The following is a 15,254-nucleotide window of genomic DNA, read 5'->3' as shown; positions in this document are numbered from 1 at the left end:
TCAGACTAACCTTTTTTTTTTTTTTAGAAGAACCATATGAACCATATGAAACTCCATCATTGGATTATCGATTGATACCCTAGTCCACTGGCTTGTGTCTGAGGCAGAGGGTTGAAGAGTCTATTTGTGGAAACTAAGGAAAATGAAGGGACTCTCCCAGATCACTTTTAATTGGCTGAATCATAAGGTGGGAATCTGAATGCAAGAGATAACACTGGTGCTTTGAACTCCAGAGAACACATAAATCAAGTGAGAATTTCCTGGGAATTCCCAGTAATGATTAGACTCTCTTTCCATTACCTGCAGTTATCCTGGTAGGTAAAATACCAACCTACTGTTTATAGTTGCTCTTACTCTAGATCTAAAAGACAGAGATGATTTCAGGAAACACAGGTTTGATAGTACTCTACCACTTGGCAGTTTCTTCCATGTAGCATTTAAAATGTTACTTGAATAGATGTTTGCCAGCATATGGCAAGAGCATAAGAGATATGATTTTCACAATAGACTATCGGGGGCCATAGATGAGGGGAAAGACAAGCTGTGCACTTTGCAGGAAGCAGAATTAGTAAAATACAAATGTCTGGAAGGCTTCTTATTGTGCCTTCCTCCATTTCCACATCACATTATCCCAACAGAAATGGCTGCTTTTACCTCTTACCACAATTTCATTTATGGTCACAGGAAGTTTTCTTATGAGCTGCCTGCCCTCTTCTTGGTGAGAGTCTGTTATCTTTCCTGTTCTAGTCTAGTCTTCTCTTGCTACTGTTTTACCAGGGCCTGCGTCTGCAAACTCAATGCCAGTGGCCACCCTCCTTCCACACCCACACTGACCGGCAGCCTTCTGGTCTCTAGAGTCCACAGCACCACCCCTTTTTCTGTTTGGGACATCAGTTTTGGTATTCTCTGCCTTGAGAGCAACTACTGGCAGCATGTGAATCCTCTAGTGCGACTTACAAAAGAAAGTTCCAAGAGAACACAGCTCCCGTCTTCTCTTTTCTTCTAAACAAATCTCTACTCTATTGCCCTGGAAACTTTGTGGGAGGCAGGGACTGGCCAGGTGAAATGGGGTTAGTTCTTCGATAGAGGAAGTATGAATATTAGGATTTGAGCTATGGCCACTTTATGCTGTGTGGACTGCACAATGCAGGACACCCACTTGCTGAGAGGGAGGAAAAAGAGATTTACAGAAAAAGACAAGAAAGTTACAGTGTGCTCATCATCCATGCCTCATGCCTTCATTTCTCTGCACGCCTTTGACCTTCATGCCATACTGAATTAAATTCCAGTCAGTTCTGAAGACACAGAATAATCATTTTGATTATCATTTAGGCCAAATACATACTCCTTGTTGTTTACTTAAGAGTTTCAACAACAGCTAATCTTTTTCTAGTTCTTTCTCCCTTATTTTTATCTATGCCTATTATTAGTGGTTATCCTAAGCTCTTAGTGTGGTTCTGTTAAGGAATGTATCTACATATCCAAGCAGTTACTTACAGAGAATGCAAAAAGGATTATTTTACAACAATATCCTGCAAGGAGCAAAAGGGGCTTCTCAATAATTTATGGTGCACATGAAGAGGCAGAACTATGCTGTAGATACGTCGGCTGCAGAGTCATATGTGGCCATGTTAAGACATAAAGGGTGCTACAGTGACCACAGTCCATCAAAGGCACCACCCTATTCACTTTTCCTTAAGACAGAATGTTTGTTTGTTTGTTTGTTTGTTTTACTAGAGGTATAAAGCAATGAAGAGAACACAAAGTCAACTGAATAAATTCTACAGCTATTCAGGAAATCATAAATTGTTCACCAAGATGGAAAACACAATAGTCACCTCTATCCAGTGCTCTGTGCCACACCATACATTTTTATCATTTGCTAATAACCACAGCAACCTTATAATTGTATGTCTTCATTCTGTGTATCGCATGTATATCGTGTTCTTATTATGCAGGCAATGTGTTTTAATAGAGTCAGGACCTGAAACAAGATTGTCTTTCTCCCACCCTCCCTCCCTCGCTCCCTCGCTCCCTCGCTCCCTCGCTCCCTCGCTCCCTCCTTCCCTCACTTCCTCCCTCCCTCCTCCTCCCTCCCTCCCTTCCATTTGATTAATGAATTCTACAGGTGATTATTAGTTACCTACTATAGGTTAGGCAAGGCCTCACCTGAAGTCCTAACTTGTCTTGCTTGTCTAAGTAACACATTCTCTCCCTGATTTTCCGGATCTGCTCACCTCCCCTGTTCACTTCCCACGTTCATTTCCAATACTCACTTACCAGGTGCTTATATGATTTTCTTCAGTGAATTAGCCCCCAAGCCTTACTTGGAGGTAATGAAAAATACAAAATGTGAGACTGTTGTCCTTTCCTTAGAATGCACACAGTCAAGGGAAGGCACAATTTTTAAGCAGGTTACAAATGGTGCAACGTGAATGAGAGAGACCAGAGAGGACTTCTCTATATTAAAGCTCACAGCTTCTTTGAGCCCTATGGGGCTCCAGTCTTGACAAGGTCCCTGAACTCCAGCAGGGAGATGAATAATTACTTCATCTCCTTTGTGGATTTCTCAGTTGTAACTGTAGGGACAATACTATGGAAGATGATTCCCCAGGGAGACTCGGAGAAAACATCTAGAGATTGTCTGTACGCTTCCAAGAGGGTTGTAGCTTGTCTCCCTTTCCACTCCCAGGGCACAAACAACAACTATCACAACTACTTCAGGAATTTCTTCTTTAGTAGTGTTGACCAGTTTCCTAAATGTAGGTTCTATGTTCCCGGATTGAAGCATTCTGTTAGCAATATCTTCCTCCGGCTTACAAATGCCTGATCTTTCAATGGTGCCTAACATTCAAGGACCCATTTTGTGACAAAGGAGGTGAGAATATGTACATGTGGCCAGGATTCATGTATTTTATCATAGATTCTATTCCCCAGTACTGGCACTAACGTATCAGTAGAATGAGCCATGAAAGAAGCCGTGCATAGGTTTTGCTGGGACTAATACCAAGGGTTTTGGAAATGTTCTGTTCCAGGATGCTGTATACACATGAGAAAGAGGGCCACTTTGTGTGGTGCATCCCTACTGCTGCTGTTCTTACAATGCATAGCTCTAGGTATCAAAAGGTCTACACTAGTAGATATTATATATATAAAAGTGGTTTTCTGTATAACAAATTTCTGTAAAACTAAATTGCTGTGGGACGTCTTTCTGTATGCTGTGAATATGTGTTGTTATGATTGGTTAATAAAGAAGCTGCCATGGCCTATGGTGAGTCAGGTTATAGCCAGACAGGAAATCCAAGAGAGAGACAGGAAGGAGAAAGGAGAGTGGGAGGAGATGCCAGTCTGCCATGCAAGGAACAACATGCCAGCAGACCGGTAATGTCACGGCCTCGTGACAATACATAGATGAATAGAAATGGGTTAATTTAAGATATGAGCTAGCTAGCTAGCAAGCAAGAATTCTTAGCCATAGGCCATACAGTTTGTAATTAATATTAAGCTTCTGAGTGATTATTTTATAAGCGGCTTTGGGACTGCGGGCGAGAGAGATTTGTCCCGACTGCGGGCCAGGTGGGACACAGGAAATCTTTCAACCACACTAAATAGCTTAATACTAATCCTTTATATAGTGTACAATTAGGTGCATCAGAAATTTGAGCTATACCAAGCTGAGTAGTTCTGTTTTTTTAATTGATTCATATATTTACATGACTTAGGTACAGGGTCAGCTTGGGGTGATTGGCTCATGTCTGTTTGATATTTGTCCCCCATCTTCTAAGTAGAATAGCCTGAGCATCTTCATATGATGAAGGAGAGGAGAGAGAGGAAGGGAGGGAGGGAGGAAGAGAGAGAGAGAGAGAGAGAGAGAGAGAGAGAGAGAGAGAGAGAGAGAGAGCGAGCGCACCAATATCCCCTGCAAAGAAGTTTCCTAGTTACCTTGCCTTTTAAAAGTTCTAACACCTCCTGTTAGCATCACAGCTAGTGGCTAAGCTTTCAATACCCAGGTCATTGGGGAATATTTATCTAAACCTTGGGAATCAACAATGTGTTTTTTAAAAAGATAAGATCTCATGTAACCCAGGCTGGCCCTAAATGCACTGTGTAGCTGGGGATGACTTTGAATTTCTAATCCTCCTGCTTCCACCTTCTGAGTAATGGAACTACAGTTCTGTGCCCCCTCCCTAGCTTATGCAGTGCTTCATGCATGCTAGGCACATACTTTATCAACTGAACAACATGTCCAGCAACAATGCATTCTTTATATATACATAGCATATCTGTATAAATACACATAGCGTACATATTATATAAGTTTATGTATATGTGGAATAAATTATGACAATGATACAAGGGACAGGAAGGAGGAATTAGGAATATTTTGTTGTTATAAGATACTTCTATATCTGTGAAGTGGCATTTTGAAAATATATTTAAATCATATGTAGATGGATAATACAAACTTTAGAGTATCTGCCTTGTTGTATTAGGGAAATATTGTTTCCATGATGTTATCTACCACCTCTGGCTCTTACAATGTTTTCATCCCATCTTACTCCAACTCCCTAAGAGAAAGGTGTGATTTGTATGTTCTGTGTAAGCCTGAGCAGTCCACAGTCTCTTCTAAAAATAATTAAAATTTTAATTTTATGGGTGTAGGTGATTTGTCTTCATGTATGTTTATTACCCCATTTGTGCTGTGCTTGCAGAGACCAGGGGAAAGCATTAGATCCTCTGGAACTGGAGTTACAGATAGTTGTGAACTTCTATGTGGGTGCTGGGAATTGAACTCGGGTCCTCTGGAAGAGCAGCCAGTGCTCTTAGCCATTGAGCCATCTCTGAAGCTCCACTTCTTAGTTTCTTTTCTTTGCATGCTGACCAGTTGAGAGTCTTTGTGTTAATTGCCTCTACTGCAAGAAGAAGCTTCTCTGATGAGGGTTTAGAGATGCTTGGTATATCAATAAGTTATTAGGAGTCGTTTGAATACTATGTTCATTTAGAACAGTAACAGTATTGGGTTCTCCCCTAGGGCCCATAACCAATACTTAGTCACAGATTCATGGCCCTTTTAACAATGCTAGGCATGGCTTCCACCTCACGGAGCAGTTTTTAGATCCAAGCAGAAAGTGACTAGTTACTAGTTATTAGTTACTCCCATAACCATTGTGCCACTAGTACATATCTTGTCAAGTCAGTCATTGTAGTTTTCTGGGTTCTCAGCTGGGTGAGACTGTTGATTTGTCTTCTGTTCCTTTAGTGTTCATAGCACCTTGCAGAACTGTAGTCAGTAGGGAGGAAGCTTCCAGGTGACTACCAGCTTGATTTCTCCATATTCTGTGATTCAACTATGTGATGTCTTCAGCAGTAGGGTTTTACCATCAAGTTCTGGAGGGTAGCCAAGAGTAGTGTTAATAGCCTGGAATACCAATGTGATCCCATTAGCCAACAACTCAAAAAGAGGCAACCCATTCTTGACACTGGACTCTTTATTTCCCAGCATGAGGTATCTAATTGGAGTATTATTTCACTGTTGTAGGGTAACTGACTTAAACCTACAGGAATAAGGACTCCAAATGGTAGGTGTTGAGAAGGAGATTTAGGTGTGAGAAATGAATGAAGACAGAAAGTTGGGATCAGGAGGTATGGATGAGTTGATGACTCATGCCAAAAAGTTTATTAAGAAGTACAGCATCTTCTATACTATCTTTAGTGGGGGAAATGGGACAATAAGCAGAAAGCTATCACATAATGGGACAAAGTCAGCAGGAAGTTAATCAAACAATGTTGTGCAGTCGGAACACTGATCATCTTAAGTGTGTCACAGTTGAGCACACATCATCTTGGTGGATTTTTCCTTTGATGAGTAAGAAATGCCCTTCTCCATCTCTTTTGATTAATTTTGGTGGGAAGCTTATTTTGTTAGATATTAGGATAGCTACACCAGCTTGTTTATTAGGTCCATTTGATTGGAAAATCTTTTTTCAACCCTTTATTCTGAGGTAATGTCTATCTTTTGAGGTGTGTTTCTTGTATGCAGCATAATGATGGATCTTCTTTTCAAATCCATTCCATTAGCCTGTGTCTTTTTATTGGAGAATTGAGTCCACTGATATTGAGGGGCATTAATGTTATTTTATTGTTGTTGTTGGTAGTGTGTGTGTGTGTGTGTGTGTGTGTGTGTGTGTGTGTGTGTGTGTGTATGTGTATATTTCCCTTCTTTGGGTTTCGCTGGTGTGAGATTATCAACTGCCTGTTTTTGTGGGTGTATTTAACTTCCCGGGGTTGGAGTTTTCCTTCTGGTACTTTTTGTAGGGATGGATTTGTGGATAGACATTGTTTCAATTTGACTTTGTCATGAAATATCTTGTTTTCTCCGTCTATGGTGATTGACAGTTTTGCTGGGTATAGTAGTCTGGGCTGGCATCTGTGGTCTCTTAGAGCCTGCAAGACATCAGTCTAGGCCCTTCTGGGTTTTAGGGTCTCTATTTGAGAAGTAGGGTGTGATTCTAATAGGTCTACCTTTATAGGTTACTTGACCTTTTTCCATTGCCCCTTTTAATGTTCTTTCTTTGTTCTGTATGTTTAGTGTTTCGATTATTATGTGGTGAGAAGATTTTCTTTTCTGATCCAATCTATTTGGTGTAAACTTGTACCTTCTTTACAAAGACATAGTCATGTCCTTCTCTAGGTTGGGAAAATTTCTTCTGTGATTTTGTTAAATATGTTCTCTGGGCTTTTGAACTGCATTTCCTCTCCTTCTTCTATTTCTGTTATGCTTATGTTTGGTCTTTTCATAATGTCCCAGATTTCCTGGATGTTTTGTGTTAGGAAACTTTTAAGTTTAATATTTTCTTTGACTGATGATTCTATTTCCTCTATCGTATCTTGAATGCCTGAGATTCTGTCTTCCATCTCTTGTATTCTGTTGGTGATGCTTGCATCTGTAGTTCCTGTTCACTTACCCAGATTTTCCATTTCCAGGATTCCTTCCATTTGTGTTTTCTTTATTGCTTCTATTTTTATTCTTAAACAGTTTGCTTCATCTGTTTGTTTTTTCTTGGCTTTCTGTTAGGTATTTATTGATTTCTTTCAACTTTTTGCTTGTCTTTCCCTCAATTTCTTCAAGGGATTTTTTCACATCCTCTTTAAAGACCTCTATCCATCTTCATAAAGTCATTGTTAAGGTCATTTTCTTGTGTTCCACCTGGGTTGGATTGTTCAGGTCTTGCTGTTGTAGGATAGCTGGTCTCTGGTGGTACCATATTGCCCTTTCTGTTATTGATTTTGTTCTTACACTGGCATTTAGGTATCTGGATTTGGATGATTATAGGTCTCGGTATTGATTCCTGTATTTGTCTTTGTTGAATGGGTCTTTTGTTCCTTGGTTTCTCTTTCCTCTCTGGTCTTCTGGCCTAAATGGTCAAGGGTTCTGGGAACTAGTGAATCTTCAGGTCCAGTTGTATATTCCCTCTAGGATTTTTGGGGTCTGGGGTCCCTAGATACAGCCAGGTCTCTGGTAAAGCCTAAGTTTTCTTCCAAAATTATAGACCAAGATATGGAGCCCAGGGGAGGGGGTGCAGCCTATGGTGATATTTCATTTGTACTGAAATGTGATTTTATTTGTATGTTAATAAATAAAGTTGTCTGGGGGTCAGAGCTAATAGCAAGCCATAGCAGAAGCCAGGCGGTCCCTAGATCCAGCCTGGTCTCTGATGAAACAGAAGTCTGGAGTCCCTAGATCTGGTCTGACCTCTGGTAAAGTGGAATTCTTCTTCTGAAGTTGTAGGCCAGGATATGGATTGGTGTGTGTGTGTGTGTGTGTGTGTGTGTGTGTGTGCGCGCAGTCTGGGGTTGTTGGGAAAGCTTAAAGGGGTTTAGTGGGCAGTATCTTGCCTGGGATCCTGAGCTCCAGCATGGCCTGCCATAAGGCCATGTGGGGCCTAGTGAGGAGTCCAGGGGAAGAGGTGCAGTCTGGGGTTTTTGGGTGGTTTTAAAGAGTATTACCTGGTAGTGGTTGGTATCTTACTGGGGACTCCTAGATTTGGCCTGGCCTCTGGTAAAGCTGAAGTCTTATTCTGAAGTTGTAGGCTGGAATATAGACCCCAAGGGACAGAGTGCAGTCTGTGGTTGTTGGGCAGATTTTAAGGAGTGTTATTGGGTGGTGGGTGGTGTCTTACCTGGGGTTCCTAGGCCCACTGTGACCTCTGATAAAGCTACCAGGGCTGTGAAGCCTAATGTGGAGCCCAGGAGAGGGGGTCAGCACCTCTTTAAAAAAATTTTTTTTAAATACTGATACATCAGAAAATCATTCCAGTCCTATACTTTAACCATAGCATTGTTAAAGCAGGTGCTAGCCTGCAGTAATGAGGATGAATCTCAGTCTTCAATTCTCTTTATCTCTAAAATCTCACACATTCAAATTCAGTTTACATTAAGAAACCTAGAACTTGCTTTGGGCTTTTGGATTCCAAGAGAACGTTTTTACATTCAATTATTCATGCATTCATTCATTCAGACCCACATACACACCAGAGAGGGAGAGGGAGAGACAGGGAGAGAGAATGTACCCATGTGCTGTGGCACACATGTGGAAGTTACAAAACAACTTGTGGGGGTTATTTTTTCCACCACGTGGGTTCTAGGACTCAAACTCAGCTTGCCAATCTTGGCCATAGGCACCTTTACCTGCTGAGCCATCTTGCCAGCTCCTCCAAAAGAGCTTTTGATTATCCTTTGAGTTCTAAATTGTTCATGCTGAAGTTCCCATACATGTAATTTTTCTGTATTTCCCTTCCCATTATAAATTTGTCTACCTCCAAAGTTGGAGAAAGAATTTCAGTCCTGCTCACTGTTAATTGTAAAAGAAAAGCTTGGATTCTCACATGGTCTATTGACAATGATTTCAAGGTTTGTGTGTTTTCTCAGGAGAACAATGTTGCCAAAGTACAGTTAGAATTTTTACGTCCATTGTGTGGTCACCATGCGGAATCCCTGCAGATAGAAATGTATTTAAATTTCTATAGTGTCTTCAGTTCTCCTATGTAAATTCTAATTTCACTTTAAACTTCTTTAACATTTCATTTTCTCCTTCTTTATCTTCTTCTTCCTTCTTCTCCTCCTCTTTTGTTTTCCAGTAGGGTTTCATGTAGCTGAGGCTGTTCTTGAACTCATGATGAGACTGCAGGTGTGTGCTGCCATGTCCTCTGTCTTTTCTTTCTTTCTTTCTTTCTTTCTTTCTTTCTTTCTTTCTTTCTTTCTTTCTTTCTTTCTTTCTTTCTTTCTTTCTTCTGTTTTTGTTTGAGACAACATGGCACTGTGTTGCCCAGACTGTCTTGAACTCACTGTGTAGTGCTGGGTGATCTTGAACTCACTGTGTAGTGCTGGCTGGTCTTGAACTCACTGTGTAGTGCTGGCTGGCCTCAATCTTGTAGGGCTGTTCCTGCCTTGTCTGCTGAGTGCTGCCATTCCTGGATCTACTGCTGTTCCTCAATGTCTCCTTACTTATCTAGTCTTCTGATTCATACTGCTTCAAACTCTGTCAAGTGTCTTTTTTTTTTTAAATTTTATTTATTTATTATGTATATAGTATTTTCTGCCTGCATGTATGCCTGCAGGCTAGAAGAGGGCACCAGCTCTCATTACAGATGGTTGTGAGCCACCATGTGGTTGCTGGGAATTGAACTCAGGACCTCTGGAAGAACAGCAGCCAGTGCTCTTAACCTCTGAGCCATCTCTCCAGCCCCTCAAGTGTCTTTTTTTATGTATGTTTGTGAGCGAGTGTGTGCTCACTTGTGAGGAGATCAGAGGTGAAGTTGGGATGTCTTCTTCAGTTGTTTCTCCACTTTATTTATTTATTTATTTATTTATTTATTTATTTAAAGACAAGGTTTCTCCCTAAACTTGGAACTCATCATTTTGGCTAGCCTGGATGGTCAGTAAGACCCCAGGATACTTCACCTCCATCCTATAGACACAGAATTATAGGAGTTGTCCACCATGCTAATGTGAAACTTTTACATGGTGCTGGGAAACCCAACTTAGTTCCTTACGCTTTTACAACAAGCACTTTACCCAGTGAACCATCTCCCCAACTCCAAATATCCAAATAGGAGAAACTGTAATAGAGAGGCGAGACCCCTTTCCTTAGCAAGATTCTGTTCTGTTCTGTTCTTTACTAAGCTGCCGTTTTCATTCTGTCTCTGCAAAGCTTTTACTCTAGACCTGAGCTTTCCATGTAGCTCTAGAACTCAGCAAGTGTCCATATGCATTGGCCATGTATTTAATGACTCTGTAAGTTTTCAATGTGTTAGTCTAAACTTACATCATACTGTGCTTATTTCCAGTCTCATAGCAAGGATATCTGTCTGCTCAGATTATCAGTATTCAACTCAAGTTCAGGTTGCTTTCTGTCATTTAAGTTTTTATAGTCTGAAGGTATTAATGGAAAACAAGCAGAAGGAAACAACCGACAGGTTTTCAGTTTGGTGCTATTATGAGTAGTGATGAGATCTCTCTGTGTCTTATGCTGTCCTGCTTGACATGAGAATCAACCTTTGCTTAGCATATACACACTCTGTGTTACCAACTCATTGGTCACTTAATAGCTCCACTGGTTATGGGATGGACTGCCATAATATTGTAGTACTTGTCTTCAAGTTGCCCCTATTTTATTTAATAATTGTCTCAAAGTTCAGGAGTATTCAAATTGACAATGTGAAAAAGAGACTTGCTAAAGACAAGTTACAAAGTACGTTCCTTAAGCAAGAAGAGGATAGTTATGGTCTCAACAAGAAAAGAAGGAATTATGTTGAGGTTCTACAATAAAAGTCAATCTTCCATGCTAGAGAGATGGCTTAGCACTGGTTGCTGTTCCAGAGGACCCAGGTTCAATTCCCCACACCCACATGGCATCTCACAACTGTCTGTAATTTCAGTTATAGAGGATCTTGCATCTTCATACAGACATACATGCAGGCAAAACATCAATGCATGAAACTGTGAAGAAGAAAACAGATTTGTTCTGGTTTTATGGTTACATCCTACACTGCAAAATATACAGCTATACTGTGTGATAAGTGCTGAGTTGAGATAGAAACAAGAGATCTGTTTGAAGGCAAGCCAGAGGAAGTGTCCAGTTTACAGCAATGCAATGCTCCAAAGCACCAATGTAAAGATATAGCAAAAGATCCTCAAATGAAGTGGCTCTTAGTTACTCACTACAAGTAAGGGATGACAACACAGTGTCAAGAATATGTTTGGATTGAAAAATACATAAGTTACTAGAGAGACCATTTCAGAGGATGAAGAAATTGATTGAGAAAGGGCACCACCCACAACAAATCTTCAGCCATCATACCACTGGACAGTTTGGGGAAAGATAATTAATAGACCACATACGTGCAAAGAAGGGACAAGGACAAGGAAGGACAGGTTTGCTCTGGTATTGTGTGTCTATGCCACACATCGGATGACGTCACACGCTTCAGGACACACAAACAGAGTAGATTTTCAGGTGTGGTGGCAACATTTAATCCTTGCACTCAGGGGTCAGAGCAGGTGGAATCTCTATGGCTGGTCTATACATCAAGTTCCAGGCCAGCCAGAGCCACACAGTGAGACCCGTCTGCCCACCCCCTCCCTCCATCAAAAAGCAAAGAAGCAAATAGACAAACAATCCCCCATAACAACAAAAAACAAGGAAGGAAATAAAAACTCTGTGTTGTGCCAACATAATCAGACAATCTTATTATGGAAAAGCTTCATCCTAGGAGTGAAAAAAAAATCAGTGGAGATGAGAGGTTTGGATTTAAAGTCCTGTAAATATCAGATGTCTCATTGAAAGTGTCCATGATATATATGTATTGCCCCAAACACAGTGCCCATTGCTTCAGCCTCGGAAATATCTATGATATGACATTTACCAAGGGTCTGACAATATATCTCCATAAATAAAAAGAAACTGTTGTATGAAATTTTTGTATCATAAAACCAATATATTTTCAAGGAGACTAGTTGTTACGGATGTAAAGTCCAATAAATTGTCATTAAAATAAATGTCTTTCATATTGTACTCCAAAAACAATCAGAAATCATTAGAAGTTATCAGTACAGAGACAAAAATCACTACAGAACTCAAGAATTCGCTAATTGATTTTAGTTGATACAAAGAAATCTTTGTTCCAGCATTTCATTAATGTAATAATAACAAATCTTCAAACTTGTGGTTGTCAAAGTAAGAAACAGTCAAGAAAATGTTTATAAACACACTGAGTTTTCCAGATAATTTGATTGTGTTTTTTGCTTTATTTTATAAATCTGTTTCAGTATATGCTACTATATTTATATACATAAAATGTTTAAATACCTTAAAATCATCAGTTAATTAAAATATTTTTAGGTTTTTATTAAATTTTGATTTTTTGAAAACATTCATTCACACAGAGACATACAAACACATACACTAAATATTGTTTAAAGACATTATATAGTTAATTCATACCAATTAAAATAGCAAAAATTTAATTTAAAAATGATAGCATTTCACTTTAAATTTTGCTTCAAGATTTACCCACTAGCTTGCATTTTTTAAAAGACAAGACCTAACTCCTACTATGTATCCCTGACTGGCTTGATACTCTATAGCCAAAGCCTGGCTTTGAACTTAATGATCCTCCTGACTTAGACTCCCTTGTTCTGGGATTACAAGCATGTACCATCACACATGGTAGATTGCATTTGTGAAAAAAATCCACATGATTATACAGAAATTATATGTAAATATAATTTGTTTACTCCATGTGGCAGTCTAATATATGCTGTATCTAATTTATGTTATCTTACTTATATTCTCTCTTTAAGGTCTAACTCCATGGTAACAAGACCTCTTTCTGATTTGGTCTCTGATTATCTACCTATCATCTGTCTCTAATTTATTCATCTATCAACCCAACTGAGCTCCCAAAACAGCTCTTGGAACACAGATGTTTTATGAGCTTAAGTTAAAGCCAGGTTGTAGATACACAGAAGTCTCACAAAGCTTACATGTTTAGGAATGCCTTGCGTTAACTCTTTCTTGAATCCGTGGTTCTCCCCATTATTCTCCTTAGTGCACTTTTGACTTCCTTGTTCCTCAGAGTGTAAATAAGAGGGTTCAGCAAAGGAGTTACTAGAGTGTAGAAAAGTGCAATGCTTTTGTTCACATCCTGTGAGTAACTGGAGGGAGGCTGGAGGTACATGGAAATGAGGGTGCCGAAGAAGATAATCACTACCAGAAGGTGAGAGCCACAGGTTCCAAAGGCCTTCCGCCTCCCCTGGGCTGACTTTATCTTGAGAACTGCATGAGTGATATGGCCATAGGACACTAATATGAGTGAGAGGGGTACCACCAAGAAGAAGACACTGACAGCAAAGAGTTCAGCCTCGTTAATGAAGGTGTTAGTGCAGGCCAGTTTCAGCATCACTGGAACTTCACAGAAGAAATGGTCCAGTTGGTTTCTGCCACAGAGGGGAAGAGTCATGGTCAATGCCGTTTGTACCACAGAATTGCCAAACCCTGTGAGCCAGGCAGTTATAACCAGCTGTAAGCAAAGCTGTGGGTGCATGATCACCATGTAGTGGAGTGGGCGGCAGACAGCAGCGTAGCGATCGTAAGCCATCACTGATAAGAGTACACACTCCACTCCCCCAAGTCCCAGGGCAATAAAGAGTTGGGTCACACAGCCACCGTAAGTGATGGTCTTGTCCTTCCCCTTGAAGTTGAACAGTGTCTGAGGGACGGTGCAAGTAGTCAAACAAAGATCCATGAAGGAGAGGTTAGAAAGGAAGAAATACATGGGGGTATGGAGGTGAAGGTCTACAATTGACAGCACTATGATGGTGCTGTTGCCTAGGAAGCTCAAGAAATAGATGACCAGGATGACCACGAAGAGAGCTGTTTCCAGGTGAGGCCTGTTGGAGAAGCCCAGGAGAATGAATCCAGAAAAGAGGCTGCCATTAGCTCTGTCCATTGCAGTCTACCTGTGGGAAGCAAGAGAGCTAACACTTACTTGGAGGTGTGTTCCGTGTTCTCCTGAGTAAAAGCAGCCTAACTGGGAAACTGGTCACATTTTTGCTGCCGAGCAGCTACTGTGTTGCAGTTTTCCAAGACATCAGCATTTCCTATGTGTTTTCTTGCAAGAGCAGAGTTATTGTTACCTTCCTTAAGAATGTGAGTGTGTTAAGCTTTAAATAGCCTTTAAGAGAATAGGCTCAGCTTTCTCTGGCTGGAGTCACCTAACAAATGGCAGATGGTTTAATCTGAATCTACAATATGATCTCACAACTGCTTTTTTGTGATTGGATGAACTTTAAAGAGACTTGAGTGTCTCAAAATTAAATAAAAATTTCCCCAAGAAAATACAAATTTGTTTTTGTCTTAATCTCCTATCTTGGGTCTCCTCAAATAATTGAAACATGTTAGAATGGTTTTCCTAGTTCTTTTCTGCTCAGAGAAAACATTTATTTTTGAAAATGCACAGAAAAGAAAATGCAGCATTTGATAACCTGTTGTGGAGGAACGCATTTTGATATATACGCAAACAGAACACGGACAGGTCCCATTTAGAAGCATTTTAATGCTTGGAAAGCCACTACTGTAAATGTTTTTAGGTTTCAGGGTACCAACCTTGGTTCCTCATCATCAGTGGCATCCAACAAAGAGCTGGGGACTGTCTGCCCAATGGTTGCTTTTTCTTTTCTCTCACTTTATAATTAAAAAAAATTCTCAGTGTAACAGAGAAAAGTTTTCCAACTTTTTACTCTGAACTTTAAAAAACATCAGTTTTATAAAAGAATCCACTTTCCTATTTAAATAACTGGTCCTGAAGTCTCTAATGCCTTTCCTTTTCATTTGAAACATTCCCATGATTCCAATTTAGTACTATATTATAATTCCAGGGTCCCCAGCATGCTGAACACACAGTCTACAGCTGAGCTACATCTCCATCCCTAACAGCAGCATAAATATAACCTACAAGGGGTCGGGGCAACAGAGGAGAGGGATGAATTAGAACAAAATATAGTGACATATGTATGAAGATGCCATAAAGAAACCAATTACTTTGTATACTAACTTAAAGAGTCAAAAATGTTTTCAATATTACATAGAATGAAAATAAAAATAAATGGATCTAGGCAAACTTCTTGAGCAAATAAAAATATTATCTTAAAATAAGATAAAATAAAATAATAATATAAGCTTAAAATGGTTATAG

The 15,254-nt window shown here is 39.9% G+C and overlaps 1 protein-coding gene across 1 annotated transcript; it reads right to left on the bottom strand.

Annotated features, from left to right (window-relative positions):
• Positions 1 to 13,064: 13,064 nt before the first annotated feature.
• Positions 13,065 to 14,009, bottom strand: LOC131910451 (putative olfactory receptor 2B8). Its single transcript, XM_059262382.1, has one exon. It carries the CDS (start codon positions 14,007 to 14,009, stop codon positions 13,065 to 13,067), a length of 945 nt encoding a protein of 314 aa, XP_059118365.1.
• Positions 14,010 to 15,254: the final 1,245 nt, after the last annotated feature.

Source organism: Peromyscus eremicus, chromosome 5 (assembly GCF_949786415.1).
Source record: "Peromyscus eremicus chromosome 5, PerEre_H2_v1, whole genome shotgun sequence".
Taxonomy (NCBI): Eukaryota; Metazoa; Chordata; class Mammalia; order Rodentia; family Cricetidae; genus Peromyscus; species Peromyscus eremicus.
This window is presented reverse-complemented; position numbering and strand designations above follow the sequence as displayed.